Source organism: Lonchura striata, chromosome Z (assembly GCF_050655825.1).
Source record: "Lonchura striata isolate lonStrDom1 chromosome Z, ASM5065582v1, whole genome shotgun sequence".
Classification (NCBI taxonomy): Eukaryota; Metazoa; Chordata; class Aves; order Passeriformes; family Estrildidae; genus Lonchura; species Lonchura striata.
The window spans coordinates 48787921-48815164 of NC_140740.1; the positions used below are offsets into that span (position 1 = coordinate 48787921).

General features: G+C 39.5%; 1 protein-coding gene across 3 annotated transcripts; it reads left to right on the forward strand.

Annotated features, from left to right (window-relative positions):
* The first annotated feature begins 8901 nt into the window (after positions 1-8901).
* TARS1 (threonyl-tRNA synthetase 1) lies at positions 8902-23896 on the forward strand. 3 transcript variants are annotated; one of them, XM_085568087.1, is made up of 19 exons: positions 8902-8969; positions 9590-9670; positions 10492-10682; positions 11635-11758; positions 12835-12956; positions 13181-13298; positions 14034-14098; positions 14180-14258; positions 14815-14961; positions 15851-15949; positions 16661-16827; positions 17326-17488; positions 17577-17714; positions 18392-18469; positions 20184-20284; positions 20392-20496; positions 21129-21201; positions 21929-22043; positions 22666-23896. In XM_085568087.1, the coding sequence occupies exons 2-19, from the start codon at positions 9635-9637 to the stop codon at positions 22812-22814; spliced, it is 2070 nt and encodes a 689-aa protein (XP_085424213.1). In that variant the 5' UTR covers positions 8902-8969; positions 9590-9634; the 3' UTR covers positions 22815-23896. The 3 variants fall into 3 exon arrangements, with proteins under 3 accessions (XP_085424213.1, XP_085424214.1, XP_021410282.2); XM_085568088.1 differs by lacking the exon at positions 8902-8969 and adding an exon at positions 9326-9487; XM_021554607.4 differs by lacking the exon at positions 8902-8969 and adding an exon at positions 9326-9370.
* Positions 23897-27244: the final 3348 nt, after the last annotated feature.

Genomic DNA, 27244 nt, shown 5'->3' on the forward strand with positions numbered 1-27244 from the left:
TTTGTTCCATAAAGATTAAACTTCTTGTCATGAATGTTTAAGGAGAAACAATACTTCTTTTCTGCAGCCTGCCACTCCAAACAACTTGCAACATGGGAAAAAATGCAGCTTTGTACACAGCAAAGACTAGTTGCATTAATGTTTTACAGCACACTTGTGTTTCCACTGAAGGGTGTGAAAGAACATAATAGTGAGAAGTTGACATCACAACCTTCCAGATAACTTTTATTTCTAAGAAAGATGTTTTTGCAATTATTTTCAGTTTAAAAAAGTACACCTACACTACCTATTTTACAAGTATTTTTAGTAAGGATAGAAATATTAAAAATGCAACTAGTGCATTCTTTTTAACAGTATAACCTTATACATTACCTTGAGTCATACTGACTCTCTGCTAAACTCACTTTCCTCTTCTGATGGGACTATGTTAGAAAATATTCTCTTTGTTTAGGCAACCGATTTCTGTATTTAGAGACAGCTGGATATAATAATGTCAGGGTACAGAACAGACATTTTTTGCTAACTAAACTAAATTAGGAGGATCTAACTAAACTAAATTGCTTTGGATCCAAGTTGTTCCTGTGATTTTCATTTTTGTTTTCATTTCCATATCTTAGATAGGTCAGTGACTGGATGGTCACTGGAGTGCACAGGATGGTGGCCACCTTGTTCCTCATGTGCATCTGCCTCCGTCAAACAGTTGTATCATAGTGTGAAATAAAGAGTGATTGGTGAAATGCAAACACCACCCGTACTTTACCAATATAATGGCATTTCTGTCCAGAGGATTTTAAGGGCTTTGGAGAGCAAAGATCTTTTCTTGTTGAGATCTAGTAACCCTACAATATATACCCATATTGCTTGTAAAAAAATAGTTAGGAATACTATCACTGTGCCTCAAAAAGAGAGTTGGGATCAGACATCCCATAGCATGGACAACCAAGAAGCTGCACTGCTGTCATGTGCAATCGCAAGTCAGGAACTATTCCAAAATATTCTTTCACGTGTATTCCCATAAAAGAGGAATAGAAGTCTCACAGTGTAAAGAAACCAGACATCTATGCTTTGTCTGGATACTCAGCTCTGCAGGATGTGTCAGTTTACGCAGTAATATTGTCCCAGAAACTGATTGATCTTTAGAAGTATTCTGAGGCAAAATGTGGAATATTTTTTTAACTAAATCAGCTCATTGATGTGGTTGTGTTGGCACAGCAGAGCAAAAGATCTGAAACAACAGCAAGATGCCAGAGATGAGAGACAGGAACTCCTTAGTGAAAACTAGTGCTGAGATCTCTGTATGTATTTTCTCTTGCATGTTAATTAATTATTAAATTACAGGGAATGCATGGAAAAAACATTTTTAATACTATTGACAAATCTTATTCCACTGAGCTGATACAAAAATATTTTAAATATTTAATTAAATTAAAATAAATTCTGTTAAATAAACTTGTACTTCATGAGTTCTGTAACTTCCAGTTTATTAAAGCACTAATGTGGTTTAAAAAAATTAATATATGGACTTGGCAGAAGAGACAGTTGTCATATGTCATCACATCACAGGAATAGGAACAAATGAGATTACTGAGTGAGGACAAAAGCTCCAACCAAGAACAGATGAGTTGGTGGAGGAAGACAAAGTACAGAGCAGAGAGGAATGTCAACAGTCAAGAAAAGAGATACAACAAAGCAAATTTAAAAAGGAGACTTTACAATTAATGGCAAACTGGCCATTTCACACACTAGGTAATATAATTTAATTATACTGAGATGGATAAGGGCTCAAAAAATAAAGCGAACAGTGCTTGACAAGTTCCAGTTCCTGGTAAAAGGCAGGAACTCAGCAATGATCACTTCTGCCAGAAACAGAGCAGGAAGAAATGGAGGTATCCTCATGCTGTGCACAAAGAGATAAAAGACTTTTGGAAATTTTGCTTCTATTTGTACACTGATAACAGAGACCTCTGGAAAGTGATATATTCTTTATGTGCAGTTTGTAATGTATTTCTTAAGACCCTGCTTGTTCTTTCCATTGGTTTTATATTTTGCTCTTTCTGACAGCAATAAGTGCTTTTATCACACATATGCAGACAAAAAACCTGCTTGAAAATATTTAGCTCATTCTCCTGCATGTACTCTTGTAAACTAAGATCAAAAGGACATAAGCATTCCATGTATTATAAAAAATCCTTATGTCTTTTGCTGCCAAAGCAGACAGAAAGAGCAAACACATGCAGTGGTGGAAATGTTAGCAGGAATTAGACATCTTTCTGAAGAAGTAAGCAATTATTCACTTCCTTTTTCCTCTTAAATTTTCCCAACAGTTTTCACATTAAAAAAGGACAGAAAATATTGGGGTTTAATTATTTTTGTCTTCAGCCTTGTTGCACTGTTCTTCTTTCAACACCAGACAGATTTTTTTAGGCAGATGTGTTTGGACAATTTAATTTTCTCAAAGGCAGCTGGGAGCTGGTCCAACATAGGACAGAGAAGTGCAAGACCCCAAAGTAATTTGTAGCTGAGGAACGACTATTGGGTTATTGTGTACAACTGCCAAAATCAATAGGACTGCCATGAGTAAAAAAAAAAAAGAAAGACTTAAGGTCATGCCCATTCTGGCAATAGCTGATGTGAAAAATGGGGCTTTCTGTCTGGTTTCGGCTGCCAGACTTTACTGCTCTTCCAGATATGTCAGGACAAGTGCATGTGTAATTGCTATTTACTCTCATTCTGTCAGCCTGATTTGAGTGTAAAAGGTGTTTTTGCTAAACTAGGTCACTAAAACCAGCCTAAGGAGAGGATCCATATGAAGAAATGCCATGAAGCCTCATGGGGTAATAATCTTTGGTGGAGAAAACAACTCCAGGTGAGCTGCAATAACAAATTTCTTATCCTAAGGCAGCTGCATTTGAGATGGCATATTAGGCTTAGGCAATATAGATGAAAAAATACACAAATAAATGTAGAAAACATGTATATTTTATTATACGTCCTCCTGTGGTTAGCCCTTGATGTCAATATTAACCATGCCATTGTTTAAAGGAGTGATTGAACCTATGATGTTTGTGAAAGGAAAGCTTTTTGTAGTAACATGGCCTGCGTACCATGAATGATGCAGTGCTTTCCTTGTGAGGGAGAATCACAAGAAGACAGAGCCAGAATCATGTCAAACTAATAGAGAGACATCAGGGAGACATGAGAGCAATGAGAAGTGCAGCTAGTTGAATTTATTGAAACAAAAAGCTCTGAATTAATATAGACTGGCCACTTCTATGATTAAATGAAACTGTGTTAAACTAGAAGGATATTTCAAGCTGGTTCTACCCTGTGTTTGGTTCTTGCCCAAAAAGTCATTAGCTGTTAATGAGGGAGAAAAGAGTACATGTTAAAAATCTATGACAAATGAACTAGAGAGGTAGTTTGAAATTAAAGAAACAATTTGCTACTGCCCAGTGCTTTTCTGTTCAGGGAAATGTACAGAAAAACAAGACACAATATGGAATGGAGCTGCTCATCCTAAAAAGTCACCAGCTGAAGGCAAGTGAGTGATACTGTGCTGTTATATGAAATAAAGTGCTCTACATCAGGTATGAGCAACAGTCCTCTCTGCTATACAGGAATATGTGCTTGTTTTAAGCACCATTGTTTTGAGAAAATTACAGACTGGAGAGTTGAGAAGGGAAGAACCGTCTGGAAGCATGTTTCCTGAGACAGATTAAAATATTAAGTTTGCTTAGTCTAGGAAAGAAAAGACTGAAAAGATATGTTGTGGTCCTTTCATACAGAGCAGATGTTTCAAAGATAGTGACGACTTGTTTTTTCTGTTCCATACTATTGCCAAGACATCCCATCCCATTCTTCTAGGTGAATTGTGAATCATTTAAACTTTGTATGTCGACTTGGAATATCTTTTTCCTCTGACCATCATCTAAAAATGGAGTCCCTTCTGTCCTCTATCCCTGTAGTTATAAAAATTTGAAATAATTTTCCAGTTTAGTATTATTTTTAGTAATGTTCCAAATACTTCCAAGTGAAAAGGACACAAAGAAAAAAGCTTTTATATAACTTGTCACAAGAGGTCTGACAAAATTCACAGTTATGATGTACCTCTTTTCATCAGCTTTCATCTGTTCCTTTATTTGAAGCAATGTTACTGGACTGTGTCCATGAAACATCACTAAAAAGGGATGTTAATGAGAACATCACCAGAATATTTGAGTCATAGCTAGAAACCAAGAATAGACTTTTCAAATAAAATAAGTTTCACTGGAAATGTGTAAAAATAGGTCATTACTGCAATGAAAAACACAGTCAAAGAGAAAAAAAATCCTAGAATGCAATACCTGACTTCCCTGTGCTGTCTGCAATTTCCTCCCAAAATTGTCAGATGGAGCATTAGGAGAAGATAATGCAAGCATTTTTCATATCTTGGTATCTGGAGATAATTTCCTGTGCTATTGATTATGACAGATATTGCCTGGAATAAGAAATTGAGTCTGAAAAATCAAAGGTTATGGACTGTACCCGGGAAATTAACTGGAAAAAGCATTTCCTGCTTCTAATGGCATTATGTAGAAAAGTCTTCCATGTGCCATGTCGTGCCATGGTGGGAAGGACTTCACCCACAAAGAAGACAGAGGAACACTTTGATCTCATTAACGTGAAAATCAGTGTATTTTCTGGAAAGAGTATCAGAAAGAGGTTTTTTTTAGCATTTTAGTTTGGCTAGTTGGTTCAATTGGTTTGGGGTTATCTTCTAACTGTATAGGTATTACATAAATATATCCATGATCTGCCATTACAGAAAAAGAAAATGTTATTCTGAGGGAAAAATGATCAGTGATATTCATAAGAAAAAAAAGGTAATTCCGTTATTACAAATATATCTGTCAACCCCACATTCTCAGACTTTGAATTCTGAAATGCACACTAAAATGAATAATATAATATATATAAAAATATTATACATCATATATTAATTTGGGGGGGTAAGGACAAAAGGTTAACAGTAGAGTCGTTTGTATTCTGGAAAATTACAGATATAACAAAAAAAAGTTTTATGTAGTGCAATAATTTGGTGATACTCAGTTAAAGTAAAACCTTGTTTTAATTTAGTTACAAAAACCAAGGATGCATCCAAGATCCAAAATTTTGGCAAAAAATATATCAATGTGATTTTTAACATGGTATTAAAGGACAGTCAAGAACATGTGATTTTAATTTTTTCTTAGTTTATCATCCCTCTTCCTCACTACACAAAATAGCTATCACTTAATTTTTCTTGTAAAATGACCGGTGCCTCACTGTTTGATAACCTATAAACAGGAAATGGAAGGTAGGGGCTTGGGATCCACATCTCACAGCTGAGTCATAAGACAAGAGTGGAGACCAGAATGGGAGTCACATCTGCAGACAGCACATCTTTTTCTGAGACCATTATCCAAAATAAAAGCTTTAAATGAAAAACAACAAGAGTTTTAAGTGCAAATCCTACTGGAAAAGAGAATCACAGAATAGGAAGAATCTGCTGTTATATGGTGAAGCAGGGGTAGTTCATCCTAAAGGTAGGAGTTTGGAAAAGTATCTTAATCCTAGATACATCAATTCATAATTGATTAACAAATCACATGTCTGAGCTCTACAAAAATAACATAGGAAAGCGCTGAGTTTGTTTGGATGCATGCACACTTATTACTTTTTATGATGTGAGACAAAATATTGCTGGCTCAGCTATACATGCTAAATGCTAAAACATTTAACCAAGTGAACTAGGGGTAAAACTGAGATGCGGGGAAAATGAGACATGAGTATGGTATGTTTGTTATGAAGAAGGAGAAAGCCAAATCTTGTTTTACTGAAGGGAGGAAAAGCCAGGGAGGGAGGGAAGGGAAAATCACCAGCATCACCCTCCTTTTAAAGGCTCAAGGACTCCTAGTACAAGTCTATTGCTCATCTGATGTCATAGAGTGAAACCTGGTTTGAAGTTTCACCTGGAATGCATAACCTCTCATCTCAGCACCTGTAACTATGAGCAGTGAAACTAGTTGTCTCCTGCATTTTACCCTTATTGTTCTTTACACAATGCACCTTTATTCTTTACTCAAAAAACCTGCCTGGCCGTAGAGAACAATTTGACCCTGAGTAATTTGAATGTATTATCTGCACTGCTGCAGGTATTAACTGGGTGAGAGGGGAAAGTGAAGAGGACCTGCATTCTGGGGGACAGAAATGGGATGAGGCTGTCTCCGTGATGTGTATTTTCAGCTTGCAATGGTTCTGGGATTTCTGCTGTTAGTGAGAATTTTCTCCCTAGCATGCACAAGCATGTATCTCTCCTGCAATAGCAGAAACAAGCCCAGTATTTGGGGAAAATTTTAGATGCATGAAGACTACAAACAATAGTGGCTGTACACAAAGCCATCATGGATATACCACCAAACCAAAATTGTCTTTTTTTTTGTGTGAAATACCAGTTATTTTTCTTGACCTCCTAAAAAGATAAATATTTTAATAAGTCACCAGAAGCTGAAGTAATATCAAAATTCAAGGCTTATATTTCACGTTCTTCACATGTTCCAGTTTTAATCAGGGTTTCAGTTATTTTCACAATATTTACATTTAATATAATTTTTTTTTATTCACCTTCACACATTTTTCAGTTTCTAAATATGCATTTCTACAACTGTTATACTAGACTTCTAAAAAGTTTACTCCTTTGTTACATTAGCTCAGGAGAAATTAATACTAGAGATGACTGCAAAAAAGTATGTCAGTTCTTAAACATGAGATTCTTATATTTGTATGTTTTCTTAATTTTGAGATAATAACTCTTTGCTTGAAGTGGGCTTATGGAAATCCATTGGACCTGGAATTCAAATGATATGTGTTGAACTCTCAACATAAATGGGTGGCATTCATACAATTTTATTTTCAAATTCAGAATTTGTGAAATTAGCAAATACTCTACAGTGAATAGAGTTGATTTAATGTACACAAATATAAACAAACCCAGACATTTTACAGAAAGCCTAGTGCTGCATTACAAGTCAGATAGTTTCCCTCGAGCAGCTGATGCAAGTAAATGGTGTACATGTGTTACACTCATTGCTCTAAATTTGTATTTGCACTTTGATTTAACTTTAATGTTTGGTTTTCCTAAATGAAATATAAGCCAAGTAACCCCACAATTCCACTAGAAATTTCTGACCACTTTTTTCCCAACAAACTTCTCATGATCCCAAAACATCTATTCATTTTTGATAATCATTAAAGCACACTGAAACAAATTTTAACTATTAGAGCATGGCTGAATTTAGCTGTACATCATTAATTGCACTGCTTAAGAGCGAAGTCAGTAAAGCATTCACTTAGTTTTGTGCTTTTTGCCATGAAACCTACTTCCTAAAGCCAAGAGCTGAGCGGAATTTATGTCTCAGCAGATCAGCGTGTTTCTCTGCTGCCATCTTCTGGCACAATAGACAGTTCTACAGTTTCCCAATCGCTTGTGAATAGTTTTTTCTCTTGAACACCATCAGTATATGTTTTTGTTCCATTTTGGCATAATATAATTTATCTATAAGTTTTGCAATGTTCTGTCTCTTAGGCACTTGTAAGTTTTCCACCTGAAAAAGATTTTAGGAGATTTGCAAATATAAAGATTAGTATTATAAAACAAATGCCCTTTGTATTACTCAACATTGTATTTCTACAAAAGATACTACATATATTGTTACATTTAGCTGTTTAATAAATGTTTTTGCCAATATTTATGCTGTTCATTCAGACAACAAATGAACTATCCAGATCTAGGCCTAATTCTGTCTTTAAGTTCTTACTTACTACACCTTCCCATTTTAATAATAGATTAAAATACTTGCGTTATTTTCTAAGCTCCTCCATTTGTGGAGAAATAGCCCAGTGACATTCTCTCAACCATCCTTCACCACTACATAACATCCTTTTTTTTTTTTTTTTTTTCCTGAACATTTGTCTCATAGCATTTAAGTTCATGGAGGATAAGGTGCCCCAATATCCACCTGGGAACATTTTACACACTCTAAACTCCCCAATCACTGCTGCAGATGAAGAGAAGGCAGCTACTTCAGGAGTCAGAAGGGGTGTTGGGTCCTCTGCTGGCAGCAGAAGTCCATGGCAAGACCTGACCCATGATTTACGCTTTTCTAAGGATGTTATGCCAGGATTTCCTGAAAACACAGAACCTGGTAATGAACATCTTGCTTAAACTGAATGAGTTCACTGGTAGTATGCCTAAGATTACCAAACACACAAAAGACCTTGGGACTGGCCACTCTGGGAGTCCACAGCCACCATGAGGTTGTGCTGCAAGATAGTAACCTTCCTAAATGAAAATATAATTGTTATTATAACCTGAGAACAAGAGGAAAGAAGAGAAAGATGATTGCAGAGCAAAAGCCATGCCCGAATATCACATCTTTTCCTTAGAGGCATCTGTAGCTTCCAAGCCACTGAGCTGAGGCTTCCCTGGGGACAGCTGCAGATGCTCCTGCAGTTCAAGTCTGACACAACCACCTCAGAATCTCTTCTACATATTTTTCCTCCTCCCGTGGGAAACCAGACAGTGGTCAACACGATTTTTTTATTTCAGTTTAGTCTCTTTCACAAAGAGGACTCCCAATTACTGATCCATCCTTGACTGAACCTCTGTGTCAGGGTGGAAAGGTAGCCAGGTATACCCTGGGCTCTGGAGTGAGTCCAGAGAAGGGCAAAGGAGCTGGGGAAGGGTCTGGAGCACAAGTGTGATGAGGAGCAGCTGAGGGAGCTGGGGCTGTTTAGAGAAAAGGAGGCTCAGGAGAGACCTCATCGCTCCCTACAACATCCTGACTGGAGGGTGTTGCCAGGTGGGAATCCACCTCTTGCCCCAGGCAACAACTGTGAGAAGTGGACCGTCTTCAGCTACGTCGCGGGAGGTTTAGGCTGGACATTAGGAGGTATTTCTCCGCAGAAAGGGTGATTCGACACTGGAACTGGCTGCCCAGGGGGGTGTTGGAGTCACCGTCCCTGGCGGTGTTCAAGCAAAGCCTGGACATGGCACTTAGCGCCATGAATGAAATCTGACAACATGGCGTTCGGTCACAGCTCTGATCTCGGGGATCTTTTCCAACTGAATTGATTCTATGATTCTTCCCGCGACAGCGAGCAGGGCGCGGACAGCCGGGGCCGCGTCCAGCCGCCGCAGCCCGCGCCGGGCCGCAGGGCGGCCGCTCGCCCCGCCGGGCCGGGCCGGGCCGGGCCGGGCCGGTTGCATCAGCCGCGGCCCACCGGCGCCTGCGCCAGCCGCGCCCGCCCCTTCCCGCGCGGCTCCGCGGCCATGGCGGGCGCTGACAGCCAGGTGGGCTCCGCGCCGCCCTCGGCAGAGGGCAGCCGGGCCTCTTCCCCTGCGCCTCCCCAGCTCCTGGGGGCGGTGGGGTGTGCCCCACGGAACCAGGGAGCTGGGGGGGACGAGGAGGTCGGGTCTTTCCCGTCTTTTCCGTGGGGCAGGGGGGAGTTAAAGCACCTTAGGTGTGAGGGACTGCCGGGGCATGACTTAAAGGGTGCTCGCCCTTCGCAGGTGGTCGCTGGGGAAGAGAAGAAAGCTGACTGCGGGAAGAGGAAGATGAAGGAAGGGGCTGGCGATGGAGGGCGGTCGGAGGTAAGCAGCCCCTGGGCCGCGGCGGTGGGAGGATGCGGAGTCCTCGTTGCTGCCCTGTGCGCTGCTGGCTCTGCTGCGGCTCGTCCTTCTGAAGTATTTTATCGCGCGTTACAGTAACACCCCGACAGCGTGCCTTGAAACGCCATTGCTGGTGTTTGCATTAAGTTGCGTCGGTGTAATAGGAGAACAGCTCAGATTCCCATAGCTGGGTTAGGTTTATGCTTTTCCCTGTGCCTCTCTGCAGTGGAAAGCAGGCAGCATATCGCCAAGGTGAAGAAAGCTTTCTTAAGGCGGTTTCGTTTTTCTCTTCGCGGTGGGTAAACACAGATCCCTTTGAGTCCACGGAGGGCCAGCTGCTAGCGCTTGCTCCTGGGCCAAGTGCATGGCTGTGCCCGGACGGATGGTCCTGACGTCATTACACGTGTTTAAACTGGAGTCAGTTCCTGTCCGGATGGCTCAGACTAGAGTGTTCCCTCAGCTTTTTGACCTAATAAGAAAAGTCTTGCTTTATGTCGAACTGACACAGTTTTCCTAGTTAACTTTTGTCCATGTGTAGTTTATTTGATGGTGTAGTTGTTTGGTAAGGTGGTTTATTGAACAGGTGTATGGTAGTACAGATTTCATTAAGCTGAACTGTGTGGTATGACATAGTTAGTACTATATAACATGAAATAATGGTGATTATCTGTGTTACATATAGCACACAGATATCATCACGTAGTTGCTTATGAAAACTATATCTGTTGTATTGGCATTCTTGATATGATGTCTGTCATGTTAATATCTGATTAGTCATTTTCCTTTGTCTTTATTATGTACAGCTAAATCCTTGGCCTGCATTTATCAATGAGCGTTTGGAGATGTACAATAAACTAAAGGCTGAACATGACGCACTCCTTGCAGAAAGAGCTGCAAATGACAGTAAAACCATTAAAGTTACGTTACCCGATGGCAAGCAGGTTGATGCTGAATCTTGGAAGACTACTCCTTATCAAATTGCATGTGGAATTAGGTATGTTTCTGTTCTGTGATGCTACACAATCATTTTCAGACAGTTGAGTTTAAGGGGCTGGGTATTGTATAGTTTCTTTGTTATGTATCTCAAGTCTTCTCATAGCATCTTGGATGCAATGAACTGAAGGTAAACACCAAGCTTTTAGTTTTGGAGTGCAGTTTTCTTTTGCCTTACGCAGTTTCTAACATTAAATAAGAATAAAGCATTCTAACAGTGTATTTTTACATCCAAGTACTGCTGTTGCATTGAGAACTAATTTGCTAATAGATGGAATGTTAGCATTGCAAACCAATTTGCATTGACCTGAGGAAGATGACTGCTGAGTGATGTTTCAATTGACTACAGAAAAGTTTAACAATATGAGTATTCGTCACTTTAGTTTGCATGGGAGATATTTTTGAATCATTCACAGTGAACACCCTGACAGTTAACATTACAAAGATTGGGTGATTCCTAAAAGTGAAATGCCTCTCTTTTTCTTCTTTTTTTTTTTTTTTCCTGTCCATAATAAGGTGCCATATCATTGGAACCTCCTTTGTTTCTCTGATTTGGGATCATGAAAAGAGTATTTTGCCTAGTGGATATAAACAGTAAAGCTACTATGTCAAAAATGGTATTTGGTAGCTTTTATGAGAGTGGTACTCTCTTATATTGCAACAGGACTGGGAAGTTAGGTTTGTACTTGGAGGATGCTGCCTCTAAGTCAAATGTGTGTGACAGTTAAGTATATAGCACAATTTGCTTCCTATATCCCTAAAATATAAGTAGGATTTTTCATCAATGTTCAGGACTGGCTAAACCGGTCATTTATTTTGAATTTATTATATCCACTCTGATGAGCACTCTAAAATCTTATTCAAACTGGAGGGCAAATCTGGGGAGCTTCTGCTTGCTGATTTCAAAATACCACGTACTTTCCTATAATTGTACTTCTGTGTTTGTTCTGTAGTCAGGGATTAGCTGATAACACAGTTATTGCCAAAGTGAACAAGGTGGTTTGGGATCTAGACCGTCCTTTGGAGGAGGACTGTTCCTTGGAGCTGCTGAAGTTTGAAGATGAAGAGGCTCAAGCAGTGAGTATCTTTTGCCAAAATGTTTTTTGTTCCAAGTTTACATTTGACTTACCTTCTTGCAGTTATTTAAATATTTAGTATGTTCACAAGATGAAGAAAAAGGGGTTTGTGGTTTAGGTACTTCTGCATTTTCTCACAGCTCCTTACTGGAAGAGTTGTGATACTAGAGATAATGTACATTCTGCTGTGTGTGACTTTTAGCAATGTCTGCTTGTGTTTGCTGTTAAAAATTTGTGTTTTCACCTGTCATGTTAATGTAAAGTAGGTATTTTTAACTGACGTCTTCAGCACTGATTTTGGGAACAAAACTGAGTACAAAAATACTTTCTATGTAGAATCATGAAAGTATTGAGTAGACTACTCTTTTTCCTTCTGTATGCAAAAGTATCTACTTTTTTATTTTGGCTACTCAATCAGATAAATGTGCCCAGCCAGTAAATTTAGGATTATGTTCTTTAGAAAAAAAATTAGTTTCTACAATAAACTGTCAGTCAAACTCATCACATAAGTCTTACATTCAAACTCAGGGTTTTTATATTGCTAAATGACAGCTCCCTATTTATGATTTCAATTTGTGCTAACTAAGGCAGACTGACTCTTAAAAAATTTGGTTCTGCCAAAACCTCAGGTGTTGAACAAGATGAAGGGTGCAGGATTTCTTATGCATACGATTGCTGGATTAGAACCACAACCTTATGTTAAAAGCACATCTTTTGGTCATTATGCAGATCTGATTGATTAAAGTTCATAGAAAGAAAAGTTTATGAGAAAAGTTTGACTTATTGATAATAATTAAATCATGTCAGCAACAGTTGGAAGGAAGAATTGTTTGCTATCAGAATGTGAGTTTTTTCCATTTCCACTGTTTTCCAGTGGAAATGCTGATTTTTGGAAACATTGATGCTGAGGATGCGAGTGCTGCTGGGCAGGTCACTTCTGTTCTGCACACTGGTCTCATGTGGGATGTGCCTCAATTATCCTTGAAAGCAGGCATTTCAGAAAAGCTTTCAAATGGAAACAATTGGAAATGCATCATGTGTCTTGATACTGATAGATTCTTTTTTTGCTTCTGTTAGGTCTACTGGCACTCAAGTGCTCACATAATGGGTGAAGCTATGGAGCGAATCTATGGTGGCTGTTTGTGCTATGGCCCACCAATAGAAAATGGATTTTATTATGACATGTTTCTTGAGGAAGGGTAGGTTTTGTATTTTTCTTTATTTAGGAGCTGGGAGTGGGTGGCACCAAAATTTCACCCAGCAAAATTCTGGGTGCTTGTTCCAAGAACAAAGTCGTGTGTACTGCTGCAGATGGCTTTGGTTTTTTGCAGGATGTCCAGCCACAGGTTGGTGCATTGCACCAGGATCACAAATTGCATATGAAAGCAAAAATTACTCACTTCTCTGTGTGTGTTTATTTTAGGGGTGTATCAAGTAATGATTTCTCTGCTTTGGAAACATTGTGCAAAAAGATAATGAAGGAAAAACAAGCCTTTGAAAGACTGGAAGTTAAGAAGGAAACACTTCTTGAAATGTTTAAGGTGGGCTGTTAGTGTTTCTAGCTTCGTGCAAGTATTTGTAACTTCAGGGTATGTGTTATTAGTGTTAGAAAAAAGGTGATACCACTCATCTGTGATACTTAACCAAAAAGAAAAAAAGGAAGTAATTTTTAGGTTCTTGGAAATAGGCATCTTGATATTCTGAAACTCTGAGAATTCTCATTCTTCCCTGCGGTGAGCTAACTGTGAAGCCACTTCTTTATTTACTTCCCAGAAATGTAAATTTACAACATATTATGTATGCAGTTATGTTGTGTTATCTTGTCTGTGGTGATACTGTGACTGCATATGTTGCTGCTGCATTCAGAAAGCTCTAAAACATTTTTTAGAATAAGGACTTCTAAAAGAGTGCAAGCAATGGTAAAACCTGACCCTTTCTCTCTAGTATCTAGCTGCAAATAGGCATCAACGAGTTTTCACTGTTAGGGCATCAGGAGAACCATTGCATCATTTAGGTTGATGTCCAGTCTCATGCACAGGACATGGGGTCAGACATAGGGACACTGAGGTCAGGTTTCCCGGGCTTGTCCACTTGGGCCTTCAAACCCTCCAAGGACAGAGATTGCACAGCCTGTTCTCTGGGCACCTTGCTCCTCTACTGTCTGTCATTCTGTCTGTCTCTTTAACAGGCCTGTTCTGATGCAACATAGCTTCAGGTTTGCAAATCATTTAAACTGACAAGGAATTAACAAGTATGTGTGCTGATTTTCTTTTCAGTATAATAAATTCAAGTGTCGCATCCTGAATGAGAAGGTCAATACCCCAACTACTACAGTATACAGGTAATTATGCATGGATCATAATATTACTGGATTTATGGTTTTAGGATTAAGTATACTAAATAAATGCTTTCCTTTTCTTAGGTGTGGTCCCCTGATAGATTTATGCAGAGGCCCTCATGTCAGACATACTGGCAAGATAAAGACCATAAAAATTCATAAGGTAAGTGCTGGAACTGCCTTAGACAGATGTTTTCTCTGCATCACTTCAAATGTGTTGCTGCCTTTAGGCTTAGCCAGGAATGTACTGTGAAACTAGTAACTTGGCCAAAAACTTGGTGCTACAGATTGCGAAAGGGTTGTATGCTAGAATGATATTCACATGGTGTGAAGCCCAACTACATGTCCAGGACCTGCACTTCCAGCACAGGAATATTTGAGTTTGGTTTAAGGTTTGGCTGAACTATGTCAATTAGAATTTATAGTTTTTGCTTAGCTGATTATTATAGCTGTTAGTCAACTAACAGTTGGAATAGGATAGCTACAAAGCAGATAGGCTTTTAAAATGACAAGCGCCTGAAACCATTTTTATTTACTGTATTTACCTTTAAGGATTTTTCCAATCAGTGCTCTGAATTTCCCATTAAAAGTCTCCGTATGACTTAGTTTTTCCACAGTAATGATTTATAAATAATTGTATGCCTTTTCATAGCAGGCAGAAGTAGTAAAATGTGGAGGCTTCTGCTTTTCTTCAGTGTTTCATTCCTTTTTTCATTCAGAATTCTTCTACCTATTGGGAAGGCAAGGCCGATATGGAATCCCTCCAGAGGATCTACGGAATTTCATTCCCAGATACAAAACTGCTGAAGGAGTGGGAGAAATTCCAGGAGGAGGCTAAAAGCAGAGATCACAGAAAAATTGGGCGGGTGAGACAGCTTTTCTAGTAATGTATTCCAAAAGCACTGTGTGGATATAAGCCCTTAGTTGAAAGCATCATGAAGATAGCCTATACTTGCTGCCACAACCAAGGTGTGACACAATTTTATTTTCAGTTGGGTTGCGAAGTCAACTGCTTTTCTCAGGAGCATCAAAATCCTAAAATAAATAACTTTTTTATGCTTTCAACACAATAACATCTTTATTGCATACACTGATTAGAACAGCATATAAAGACTTGAGTCTGCAACCCACGAATGCTCCAGTCGGCAGCCAGTGCTGATTCCTACACAGTTTGCTGCAGCCTGGTCATGCACTTCTTTCCTTCTGCATGATTTCAGAATCTGCAGTACACAGTTGCGTTTTGAGTTTGTTTCTTCAGATGGAAACCCCTGTCAGTTAACTGATAGTTCTGAAAAGGGTTAAAATGTCTGCTGCTGCTATATTATGACAAAATTCTGAAGAATTCCCCATATTCAGACCTCAGGTGTGTGCACAGTATGTAAAAACATTAACCAGCTGTAGTTCACACATTCAGTTTATGTGCAGATAATTAGAGATCTACAGAAGCAGAACTAAACATTGATGAGTAAATGTGCAGAGGGAACTGTGAGGGCACAGTTGGGAGTTAAGTGTAAAGTTTTGGCACATCAGTACTGAGTGAAACAGGAAACTAAAAAATCTCCTTCCCCTGTAACTGCTGGCAGACTTAAAAATACTAGTGAAAATGCATCTGTTGAATTGGATGGTTTTTTTCCCCATGTTTTTCTTCTTAAAATTCCTATTAGTGATGACCGGTCAGTAGCAATTAATTTTTTAAAGTTAAGTGGAAAAGGTAGGGTGCAAATACTAAATTTTTAAAGTATTATATTCCTGCAGGACCAAGAACTGTTCTTCTTCCATGAACTTAGCCCTGGTAGCTGTTTTTTCTTACCAAAAGGAGCTTACATTTATAACACGTTAATTGAATTTATACGGGTAAGTAATGTCTTTTGGAAATCTTGTACGAGAAATTATATGATTTAAAAAAATTACATAACAGCATGCTACATTTAACAGTATTAATAGCCCTTTATATCAAATTATCTTTTAGTTGTATATGCCATGGGACTAAAGTAGCTTTGTTTCTTTGAATTGGTCTTGTCACAATCTCTGAGAAGTTATGTTTTATCAGGACTTTATACCTGAAGTTAAAGCTGTGATAATGGTGCTTTGTCATAGGAATTCTTCAACATCTAATAGTAGAGCTAAGCTCACACTACTGCTGTTCCATTAATGCATATTGATTTATTTTAATAAACAATTTGGTCTTTTAGACCTATATTTTATTTTTTTTTTTGAAAATATATGTAGGAAAAGAATGCTGATCTTCCTGCTGTAAGATTAGAAGTCTGTGTTATTAGTTTATATTTGGGCTGCAGTGTCATGGGGTATTGAGTAATTAGAGACTGCTGCATTGCTTGCAGAGAGGAAACTAGTTCTACTTTCTACTAGAAACTTTTTGGGGGAAGTATATAAGGGATGTATCCTGGCATGTCCATCTTGCAGTTTTGTCTTGCTTCCTCCCTTCCCTTCCTAAGTCACAGGATTTTTGTATGGCATCACTTTTATAGTTCTTGGCTGCAGATCGAAGCCTGTACTTACCTTTCTTTTCTTTTTAACTTATGTTATATACTATGCCTGTTCTAGAGTGAGTATCGAAAACGTGGATTCCAGGAGGTTGTCACTCCAAATGTTTTCAACAGCAAACTGTGGATGACTTCGGGGCACTGGCAGCATTACAGTGATAATATGTTTTCCTTTGAAGTGGAGAAAGAAATCTTTGCTCTGAAGCCTATGAACTGTCCAGGACATTGGTAAATACATAGCAAAATCAGTTTACCAGAGATTGTGCTGATCGAAAAAAAAACCTCAAAGTAAGCCTACACTGCTTCTTTTGCCTGTGTAATTATAAAGATGGTTACCTTCAGTTATTTGTTCTGTCAGGAATAATTATATGTCTTGCTGTGTACGTGCTCTCTTCACCTGGGACACTGAGAAATGTCATGTAATTTTACCATTATGAGAGTGACCCCATCATTACTGGGACATTATCAGTTTTGTGGCAGTTCAGGCATTCAGCTTTTAATGGTCAGTTTTAGAAGCTGTTTTATCTCCTTTCTTAGAAGAGGGGAAGGTCTACCAGCTGTTGAAGGAGATTGTTTCCCTAACAAATCTAGATAAGATTGATAGCTGTATCCACATAACACAGATGGTCTTATGGGCATGTGCTTCATCACTGGCTGCTTCTCCCTGACTGTTCTTTGCAGAATTTTGGTTCTGAACAAGCTTCAAGTAATAAACTTTTCCTTCAGCCTTATTTTTGACCATCGCCCGAGGTCGTGGCGTGAGCTGCCATTGCGCTTGGCAGATTTTGGTGTCCTGCATCGCAATGAGCTGTCGGGAGCTCTCACAGGACTCACCCGAGTACGCAGGTTCCAGCAGGACGATGCTCATATCTTCTGTGCTATGGAGCAGGTGGGAGCTGCTGCTAAATGAAACTGGGTATTAAAATCAGGGAAACTGAAATTTCTGTATTTGAGACATATTTTCTATTATCTTCAAGATTGAAGAGGAGATAAAGAGCTGTCTGGAGTTCTTGCGCACCGTGTATGATGTCTTTGGATTTTCATTTAAACTGAATCTCTCCACTCGTCCTGAAAAGTACCTGGGAGATATTGAAGTGTGGAATAAAGCTGAAAAGGTAAAACAGTAGTCTTATTCTTTTCTATGATGTAAACCTGCATCTTCTGTAATAGCTTACTGCCTTCTAGGAGGTACAGTGAAGTTTGGCTGGGCATGAGCAATATAACTTTGATAAATGCCTTCAGTCTGCCTGCTGTAAATAGTTTTTTCTCAGTACAGAGGCAGTCTTCAGGCAAGCATCAAATGAATGTAAGCATCTCCTGGTCTTTTTTTGACATCTGAAAAAGAGGAAGAGAGTCAGTTCTGGCAGCCCCTGTAATAAGACTTAAAGCGATCTCCCAAAAGTGAGGCTGAAAGGGATGGGGTTGGCTACTGCAGGTGCAGTACTGGGGAGAAGATACGGCAGGAATAGACATTTGGTGTACCAGGGCAGATTACATCTCAACATTAACTACAAACTTTGAATTTAGTATAAAAGTTTTTATATCTTAGCTAATGCTTGTTTGGCCTCTTCCAAAATGACTACATTAATTTTGTGTGTTTAAATTCAGACAAAATTATTATTTTTTTTTTAAGCTGGTGCTCTTCCAAAACTTCCCTTTTTCAGAAAATAAATGTGTTTCGGCAGTTACTGAGTAGTAGTGAGAATTTGGTATGGTCACCTATTTGTAGGAGCAGGCTTACTTGAAACTGTGATGTGTAAAAAAACACTGAGTGTGTATACTTTATCTCCAGCAACTTGAAAACAGCCTCAATGCCTTTGGTGAGAAATGGGAGTTAAACCCTGGTGATGGAGCTTTCTATGGACCTAAGGTTAGTGTATTGCTAACCCTTAACTGGATTTGGTTTTTAATTCTGTTTGGGTAAGGCAAAAGGCTGGGATGAGGAAGAAGGGAGTTTTTTTTGATGTTATCCCATTTTAAGATGCTGTCAGACAGAAATTCACTGTTTTTCCAGATTCATAAACACTAACGTATTTGAGAGAGAAATAGTCTTCTGTGATCCTGGTTTTCACATAGTTTTAACTGCTTTAACATTCATTTAATTAATTAAACATGAATAAACTATTTTTCTGCTGCCTAAACAGCTGAACTGATGGGTGATATAAACACAAGGTGGCACTGTATGATCTGTTTTAGCAAATTTCTGCATTGGAAATAATTCTTTCAGCAGTAAGTGAATCCTAAGTCAGGAGAAAATCAGAAGTAAACTTAATAGTTAAACAAATTTTTATTCCTTTAACTTCAGAGTTTTGAAGTTGCATTGAGTTACTGGTGGGTTTTGTTAGTTTAAAAATTTGCATGCATTGATCATGTGAATTTGTTTGGTTTCTTAAGAGCAGACTCCTCAGTTTAAACACATTAAATAGGGCTTTTTAGAAACGTCATTATCCTTGCACATAAGGACATAGACTGCTATGAAGTGGCTTTTAAATTTTTCCCTAATATGCTTACATTACATTTATATTTGTGTTCTCATGTAGTAAGCTGGTTGTGATTTCTGTATTTGCTTGCCACTTGAATTGGTTTTGGTTCATGTCATTTTTTAGGCAAAATGTGTTATAACAGCTCATATTCAGTAATTTCCATATTTAATTGAAGGAAAACAAATATACAGGAATTTTGTTAACATTAATTAATCTTACACTTGCTCTTCATACAGTCTGGATTTGAAATTAAATTAGGTTGTAAATAATTTGATTAGAAGCTCTTTGGTGACTAGCTCTTTGGTGATTCAGCTGATAAACTGAATTCTAGATGCAAAATTGAAAGACATTTAGATGTTGAGTTGTTAAAATACTGATGTGTTCATTTATTTCACATTAAAATAAGGCACACTGCTTTCATATATAGCCTGATATATACTGGTAAAATGATAAGTGAGCAATGTAATAAATAAATGAAGTCAGGACACTATAAGTCTACTCTTTTCTGTAAGTCTTTGTCTAAGTTGTATCATAAGTGTACTCAGAATTTAAGTGTTAAATACAAAAGAAAGAACAGGCTTGACTTGTAGGTCAGAATAAGTGTTAATGATTGATAGGAGCTCCTGCTGGTAAGTGGACTGTTTCACAGATTCCTGTCCCTTGTTCATGCCCTGAATTTGTAACACAAGCTACAAAGTCTTCAAATACTGTATTATAAAGAAATGCAAATTTTCCAGTTCGAGGCTGAAGAAATCTCATTTGTGGGGAGACATGTTCAGTTCTGTGTTTATCTTCTGCTGTGCTCACTCAATGAAAAGGCCCATGAAAGTTCCAGACTGAAACTCACACAATGTCTGAGACATTAAATATAGTTCCCACCTGATGTATTACCTCTCTAGTTACTCACCCTGTTTTAGCTCTAACATTTTTTGCATCAGAACGTGCAAATCACTTAAAGCCTAATGAAGTAAAACTATGCTGTTTAAAAATGCATAGAATTTCTCTGCACTGAGTGAAATTTTCCATCTCAAAACAATGAATTTGCTTTCAGAGGGGAATGCTTGTCTCTTAACTGTAAAAGTTTGTCTTTTTGTTCTTCAGATTGACATTCAGATTAAGGATGCCATTGGCCGCTACCACCAATGTGCTACAATTCAGCTTGACTTCCAGTTGCCACTCAGATTTAATCTCACCTTTGTCAGGTAAGCACAAAGGCAGGTGGTTTTAGTTTCTGTGTAATCTAACTTCAGTGACACAGACATAAGGTTGCATCAAGGAAAAAAAAGCTTACAAAAGCATTTCTTTACAGCCATGATGGCAATGACAAGACAAGACCAGTTATCATTCATCGGGCTATCTTGGGATCCGTGGAGAGAATGATTGCCATTCTAACAGAAAACTATGGAGGCAAATGGTAACATTGAAAAAATATTATTCCAGTTCAAGCAAACTCTAAATGTAGAAGATAAATTAGCCCAAAGTACTTGAGAGTCAAGAGGGTTTGTTTGTTCCGCTTGCTTGTTAGGGCGACATGCCTAGGAATACTGCAGGGCAATTTCTTCTGAACCACCTTCCTCAGGCATGATATTATTCAAGGTATAGTAGATTCTACATGACACTGACAATGCAGGTGGAGCATAGAGCTAGTCTGCCCACAGGATTTGCATTCCAGCTGCTTTTGTGCAGGACTGTCTTGTAAAGATTCATTTATGTAGGTGATCTGCTTTACCTGTCTTAATACCCTGTGGGAGTGACCCCTCTGATTATGACAAGACTCAAAAGTAAAGGCTTTCCTTTGCTTAGTTCTCAATGAGCTCCATCAGTCAGGCTTTGTTGCTCATGCCCACATTGCAATCCTTTTAGACTCTCAGTTCCTTTGCGGAAATAATTGTAATGAATACAGGGCTCTCATCACCTCTGAACCCAATCTGTGCAGCTGGCTTTAAGAGTCTCTTATGTAGATTTTATTCCTCTCTGTAAATAGTATTTTTTGTACTGAAAAAAACAATGAAAACTATATAAACTTGTTTTGTTTGTTTATTGAAGGCCACTCTGGCTGTCTCCACAGCAAGTAATGGTGGTACCAGTGGGACCAGCATGTGATGAATATGCTCAAAAGGTGATGTCTCTGGTTTCAGGGTTTTGATTTCAGTAATCAGTATTGTATTGATCTGAAATACTTAGTTATTAATAATTAATAGTATTTATTTCAGAGACATATTCTAAGTCTTTGCATATTACATTGAGTAATTTTTTATATCACAGTGACAATTAGCTGCTGAAGTTGTACGTTTCTTAAAGATAACATGGGTTAGATTTTGGATATATGAATAACAAATGTTGATCTTTGTGAGACTTTTATTTTTGGAAAACTTCATTTTTCTCTTACTCAAATCTGTCTTACCCTTCAGGTTCTAGTCCCCCATGGCCATGTGCCTCTTGTAGAGCAGTAAGAAAGATGAAAATGAGTCTTTGCATATTTAGCATCCAGCACACCTTTGCCTTTTAATCACATTATATGTAAATAGTTTGCAAAAGTTTTTTAAAAAATCTCTTCTAATCAGTAAGCTCCATTATCCTGTTGCCTTTTACAGTATCAAACTCAAATCACTATTGAAGCCCAAACATTAGATTTTTACATCAGTGGTTACTTACTTATTGCGTGTATAGTTGCATGATAGCTGATGTATTTTAATGTATTGACCTGGGCTCATCTCAAAAGCCTAAACCACAACAATGCCTTTGTTTTAGGGTTCAGATAATCTGAAATGGTTTAAATCTACAAGTCATTAATTGTTCATGGTCATGAATATCTAGTAGTGACAGTTCTGATATTTTTTCTTTAGGTTAGGCAGCACTTCCATGATGCTGGATTTATGGCAGATGTTGATGTAGATCCTGGGTGCACACTGAACAAGAAGATCAGAAACGCTCAGATTGCACAATATAACTTTATTCTGGGTAATGTATTAGTTACCTTATACTGGCTGAGCCTTTTGTTACAGGGCTTGATCATTCTGTGAGCAAGGCAGAGAGTTTTAATCAGTGTTTTAGGTCAGTTTGCTCTTGAGAGTCTCTGCTGCAGAGAACCTCTCCTGTTGACATCATAGGCATTCCTGGTTTGGATAGTTGTCCCTGAAGGGAGATCACTGTGACCCAAGCCATTATTGATACTTTTTGCTGTCTTCTGGTCAGCAGTGTGGGGGTAGATATGTGAAGTCTCTTGTCCTTTTTCAGTCAGATTTTCCATCCTCCCAATAATTTATGCTCTTGCTTCTACTTCAGCAAAAGAATTGTTTCCATTGCATTCAGCTGTGGTACACTTCTGATCTGGGCATGCATGCATAAGAGAAGCCTATTTCAGAGAGAATGATGCCGGAAAAATCAGAAACTCATCCTGAAGTACATGATTTGAAGCAGCATGTTAGTCCTGTTGTGTGAATTGGGGATCTAGCATTGGCCTTAAAACCATCTGGGATCCATTAAGATTAGAAAGAGCCTTTGACAGAGAAATTCTACTCTCCAAGTAACTGACAGAATTGTGAAGAAGCAGTTGATTCCTTTGCCTCTTGGTTCTTTCTAGTTGTTGGTGAAAAGGAGAAGGCAAGTGGAACAGTGAACATCCGCACCCGAGACAACAAGGTCCATGGGGAAAGAACCATTGCAGACACTGTGGAGAGGCTGCTGCAGCTGAAATGTTCTCGTTCCAGACAAGCTGAAGAAGAATTTTAACACCACCTGCTCCACCTGGCATATAAAGTATTTGTAGTTTTCCTAATTTAGTTAACCAGAGCTTTTGTTCTGAGCCAGATTTGAAGTATATTTCACATTTGGACCTCTTGCTCATTTTTATGGGGATCTTTCTTTAGTCAGAAATGCCTCTTTTTATATAAAAAAAAATCAAGTTTTTCAAAAATGTTGAAGTAAAGTTTCCTGGCTTTTAACCAGTGACATAGGAAGCAAGATTAAATTACTTTCTGTGACTGCAAAGGAAGATTGAAACATTAATCAGGGGTATCTCTGGTATTCTACCTGCCCTATTAAGACTAACATATATTTTGGTAACATACTTTTCATGCCAGTTTAACAATAGACCTCAGGCTTAACAACCCACATAGTAACCATGTGCTGCAGCAGCTTCTGGACTGTCTCCAGTGATACCTTGCCATCCGGTCTCATGGTCTCTTACCAACTGTAAGTTTCCCTCCAGAACACCCAGTCACACAGACAGGGATATGAACAGAGGCCTCCTGCTCCCATAGTGGTTGTTACCTCTGGCAGTGTCTCAGCTCCCGAAGTGAGGCATTCCTAACTCCACAGTGGGACCCTGTGCCACAGAACACAGGGCTGCTAACCAAAGCCTACTCTGCCCCTTTCCAAAGGCAGTCTCTGAAATATGCTGGCTCTGCAGGTAAGGTCCTCAGAGCTGTAGGAAGGGGATAACACTGTCTGGAAGAAGCAGGGCAAAGTAGGGCCAAAATTTACTGAGGAAACCAATAGTATTAGGAACAAAGGCTGTTTCTGTTTTTGCCCCTACTGTAATGACAGCTCAGAGACATCTGTCACACAGAAACAAGAATGTACTAAGGTAGTGATTATTTCTTTAAGACAAATGCTGCTTTTCACTTTAATAGGTACAGTCCCATCCAGGCTTCCTTCCCAATCCTCTAGTCCAAGGTATCACTTAATTAGCAGCCTTTCCTATTCTACTGCTGAGGGGTCTCATGTATTGATTCTGGGTTTGGTTTGGGGTTTTTCTCTCCATCTGGCTACAAGAGGCAAATGTCTGTTGCTAATAAAAAAATAAAATCTTGGTCTGAGGGTTTTTAACATCTTTTTTATTTTATTAATCTTAAGTAACTTGAATAGTTTCAAAAGCTGCTTTATAACAGTTCATTTAAAAAGAAAAAAAAAGCTATTGCTACAGCCTAAGCTAAGATCACACAAGTCTGAGGACAGGTTTGAGCTCAATCGCCTTTTGAAATCCTCGGTGTCTTGCCATTTCCATTATTGTCGGCAGAAGCATTTCATCCTGCCTTTTCTCACCTATTTCACTCAGGGGTGATGGTCGCATCTAATCAGCATTTGAACCCTTAGTGAATTTGGACTCGGCAGACTCTAACTCCAGCAATTTTCCCAAGATCTCTATTATCCTGCTTTCATTCATGGAGATTAAAGGTTCCATCTAACTGCTGTGGAGGGGAGAGGGGGAAATAGATTTTTCCTTGTCTTGCTGCTTCCAGAGTTACTTTCTGAGGGTTGTTATTTTCTGTATTTTGCACCTGCTCTTTTTGCTGAGAAGTGACTGTTGTCTGTGCAATCACTGCAGTGGAAGCAGACATCAGCTACACCGCGGCAGCAGGACTTCAGCAACTGGTGAAGCAAATGCAGTGTAGATACCAGTGGCCCAGGGTAATGGAGCCACTAGCTCTCTAGAAATTGTGCTTCATATTGCCTTTCCACTGGTGTATTTGTTGATTTACAGAGAGCTCTCCTTTCCTTTTGTGGAAAAGGAAAACAGACCAGGTGGTATAATAAGAGGCTGGTACTGTAAAGCAGCTTTTTATGGCACAGCAGGTGCCAATTTTGGAGAGGCTGTCCTCTACAGCAGCCTCATTTGCTGGGATTGTGCTCTTAAATACCAGTAGAACAGTGGACATGCACTGTGTGCCTACATTTCTGGAAACACCAGCCAAAGCACTGCACAGAGCCCCTGCAGGGTGGTGACAGGACTGAGGTGTCCAAGTCAGGTCAGCACAGTTCAGCTGTGGATGTGCACAGAAATAAGGCTGGCTCTGAGGCTGTGCTCCCCCAGCCCTTTCCCTGCTGAAGCAGCAGCCTTCAGCAGCGCTTCTGATGGCTTACAGACAGTACCCCAAGAGTTAAGGGCTGTAAATCTTCCTCAGCAGCTGAGGGCTAGTTGAGCACGTACCAGCCCAAGATACATCTGGTATACTAATATTACTGTAAGTCAATTGTCTTATTCCACAAATAGTTGAGAGCCGAGGGCCTGATGGGCTCTCCTTTATAGCAGTGGGCTGTGTGCTGGCATGTCCCCTTGAGTAAGGACTTTGCTTAAAGTTAATCCTTGAGGCTGGGAGAATCCTTCCCACAACCAATTCTCAGCAACTGGTTAACAGCATGCTAAACTTTCAAATACTGGCTAAGTGGTAAAAAAGATGGATTGTGCACATGTAAGCCTTTAGACAGAAGCTGTTCACTGTGTCTGAGAATAAGCCTGAATCCAGCTGCACCTAGACTCCCCTGAGAAAGGAATGTTGAATGCCTGGGACTCCTCCCTAAACATCCTGACTCAATGGCAATAGGGTCTCCCTACAACAATTTTGCCTGATCCTATTCTCTATGCAGTGAAAATTAAGTGTACCTTGACACTGAATCTTGTTAAAACACTGATGCATTTATGATCAAACTTCATAAATCAGTGTTTTACATTGATAAACATGTTGCTATTTCTTAGTTACAAGTGAAGTGTAGTACTTCTGTAGCACTGGCATGGCACAAGCAGCACGTTCTCTCTCTTGGTTCAACCAGAATTCCTCTGAACAGTGGTTTTGGTCCCTGCAAAATACTGCAAAACTGTTTGCTCCCAGCAAAATAGTGTGTCTCCTAAGGCAGGATGATGCAGCCTGGCTGTCACAGATTGACAGTGGGACCACTTGTCAATCAGGAAACAAGATCTTACATAATTCATTCTAGGGATAAAGAAGTCTGAAACCCATGTCTACAATTTGGCAGAGTCTGCTCTGTTTACTAGCATTAGGCAAGAGAAATTCAAGGCCTTTGCAGTTTGCTTTTCACTTTGTATATCTCTAGGAAAGTTTACATGGGCATTTTCTGTAGAGTATTTGGTAAGGTACATCTCCAACTTGGCTTTACTTCACAGTAAATTTAGTTTCACAGAAACACTGAATATGCTGAGTTGAAAGGGACCCACAAAAATCCAAGAAGTCAACAACTGGCCTGCACAGGACCATTCCCTAAAAGCACACCTGACAGCATTGCCAAATTCTTCTTTACCTCTTGTTAGGTTTGCTGCTCCGACCACTTCTCTGGGGAACCTGTTGCAGTGCGCAGGCACCCTTTGGGTGAAGACCCTTTTCCTAATAATCCAGCCTAAGCCTCCCCTGACACAACTTCAGGCCATTCCCTTGGATCCTGTCACTGTCGCCACAGAGCAGAGGTCAGTGCCTGCCCCTCTTCCCCTCATGAGGGAGCTGTACCTGTGGTGAGGTCTCTCTTCAATCTCCTCTTGTCCAGGCTGAACAAAGCAAGTGACCTTGGCTGCTCCTTGTGTGGCTTTCTATCCAGACCCTTCACCATCCTCATTGCCCTCCTTTGGACACTCTAACACTTCAATGTTTTACACTGTGGCACCCAAAACTGCCCCCAGCACTCGAGGTGAGGCTGCCCCAGTGCAGAGCAGAGCAGGACAATCCCCTGTCTTCCTGGCTGCTGATGCTGTGCCTGATGCCCCCAGGGCAGGGTTGTCTCTCCTGGCTGCCAGGGCACTGCTGGCTTGTGCTCAGGTCACCACTGACCAGGAGCCCCAGGGCCCTTTCCACGGCAGTGCTTTCCAGCATCACCTTCCCCAGTCTGTGTTTTCATCCAGGGCTGTCCTGGCCTAGGTGCAGAGTCCAGCACTTCCCCTTGTTGAGCTTCATGCAGTTGGTGACTGGCCAGTGCTCTCATTTGTCCAGGGCCTCTCTGCCCTGAAGGGAGTCAACAGCTCCTCCCAGTCTTGTGTCTCTGTGAACTTGCTTAGCCAGTAGCCACAGAGAGCAGCAGGCATTGTCCTGGGGGAGGCTGAGAGAAGGTCAGAGAAAAGAATGAGAAAAAATTCTCATCTTCATTTGCACCTGTTGTTGTGCACATGTAGAATGTGTTATGGAGATTTGTTTACCAAAGGGTGATTTCTTAATTTGCCACTGGTGATGGTGTTTGGATTCAATTGACCAGGCTGGTAAAAGCTGTATGGGACTGTCGGCAAGGACGATGGGTTTCTCTTCTATAGTGTAGTATAGTATAGTATAGTATAGTATAGTATAGTATAGTATAGTATAGTATAGTATAGTATAGTATAATAAAGCAATTGATCAGCCTTCTGGAATCATGGAGTCAATGCTAATTATTACTGCCACAGG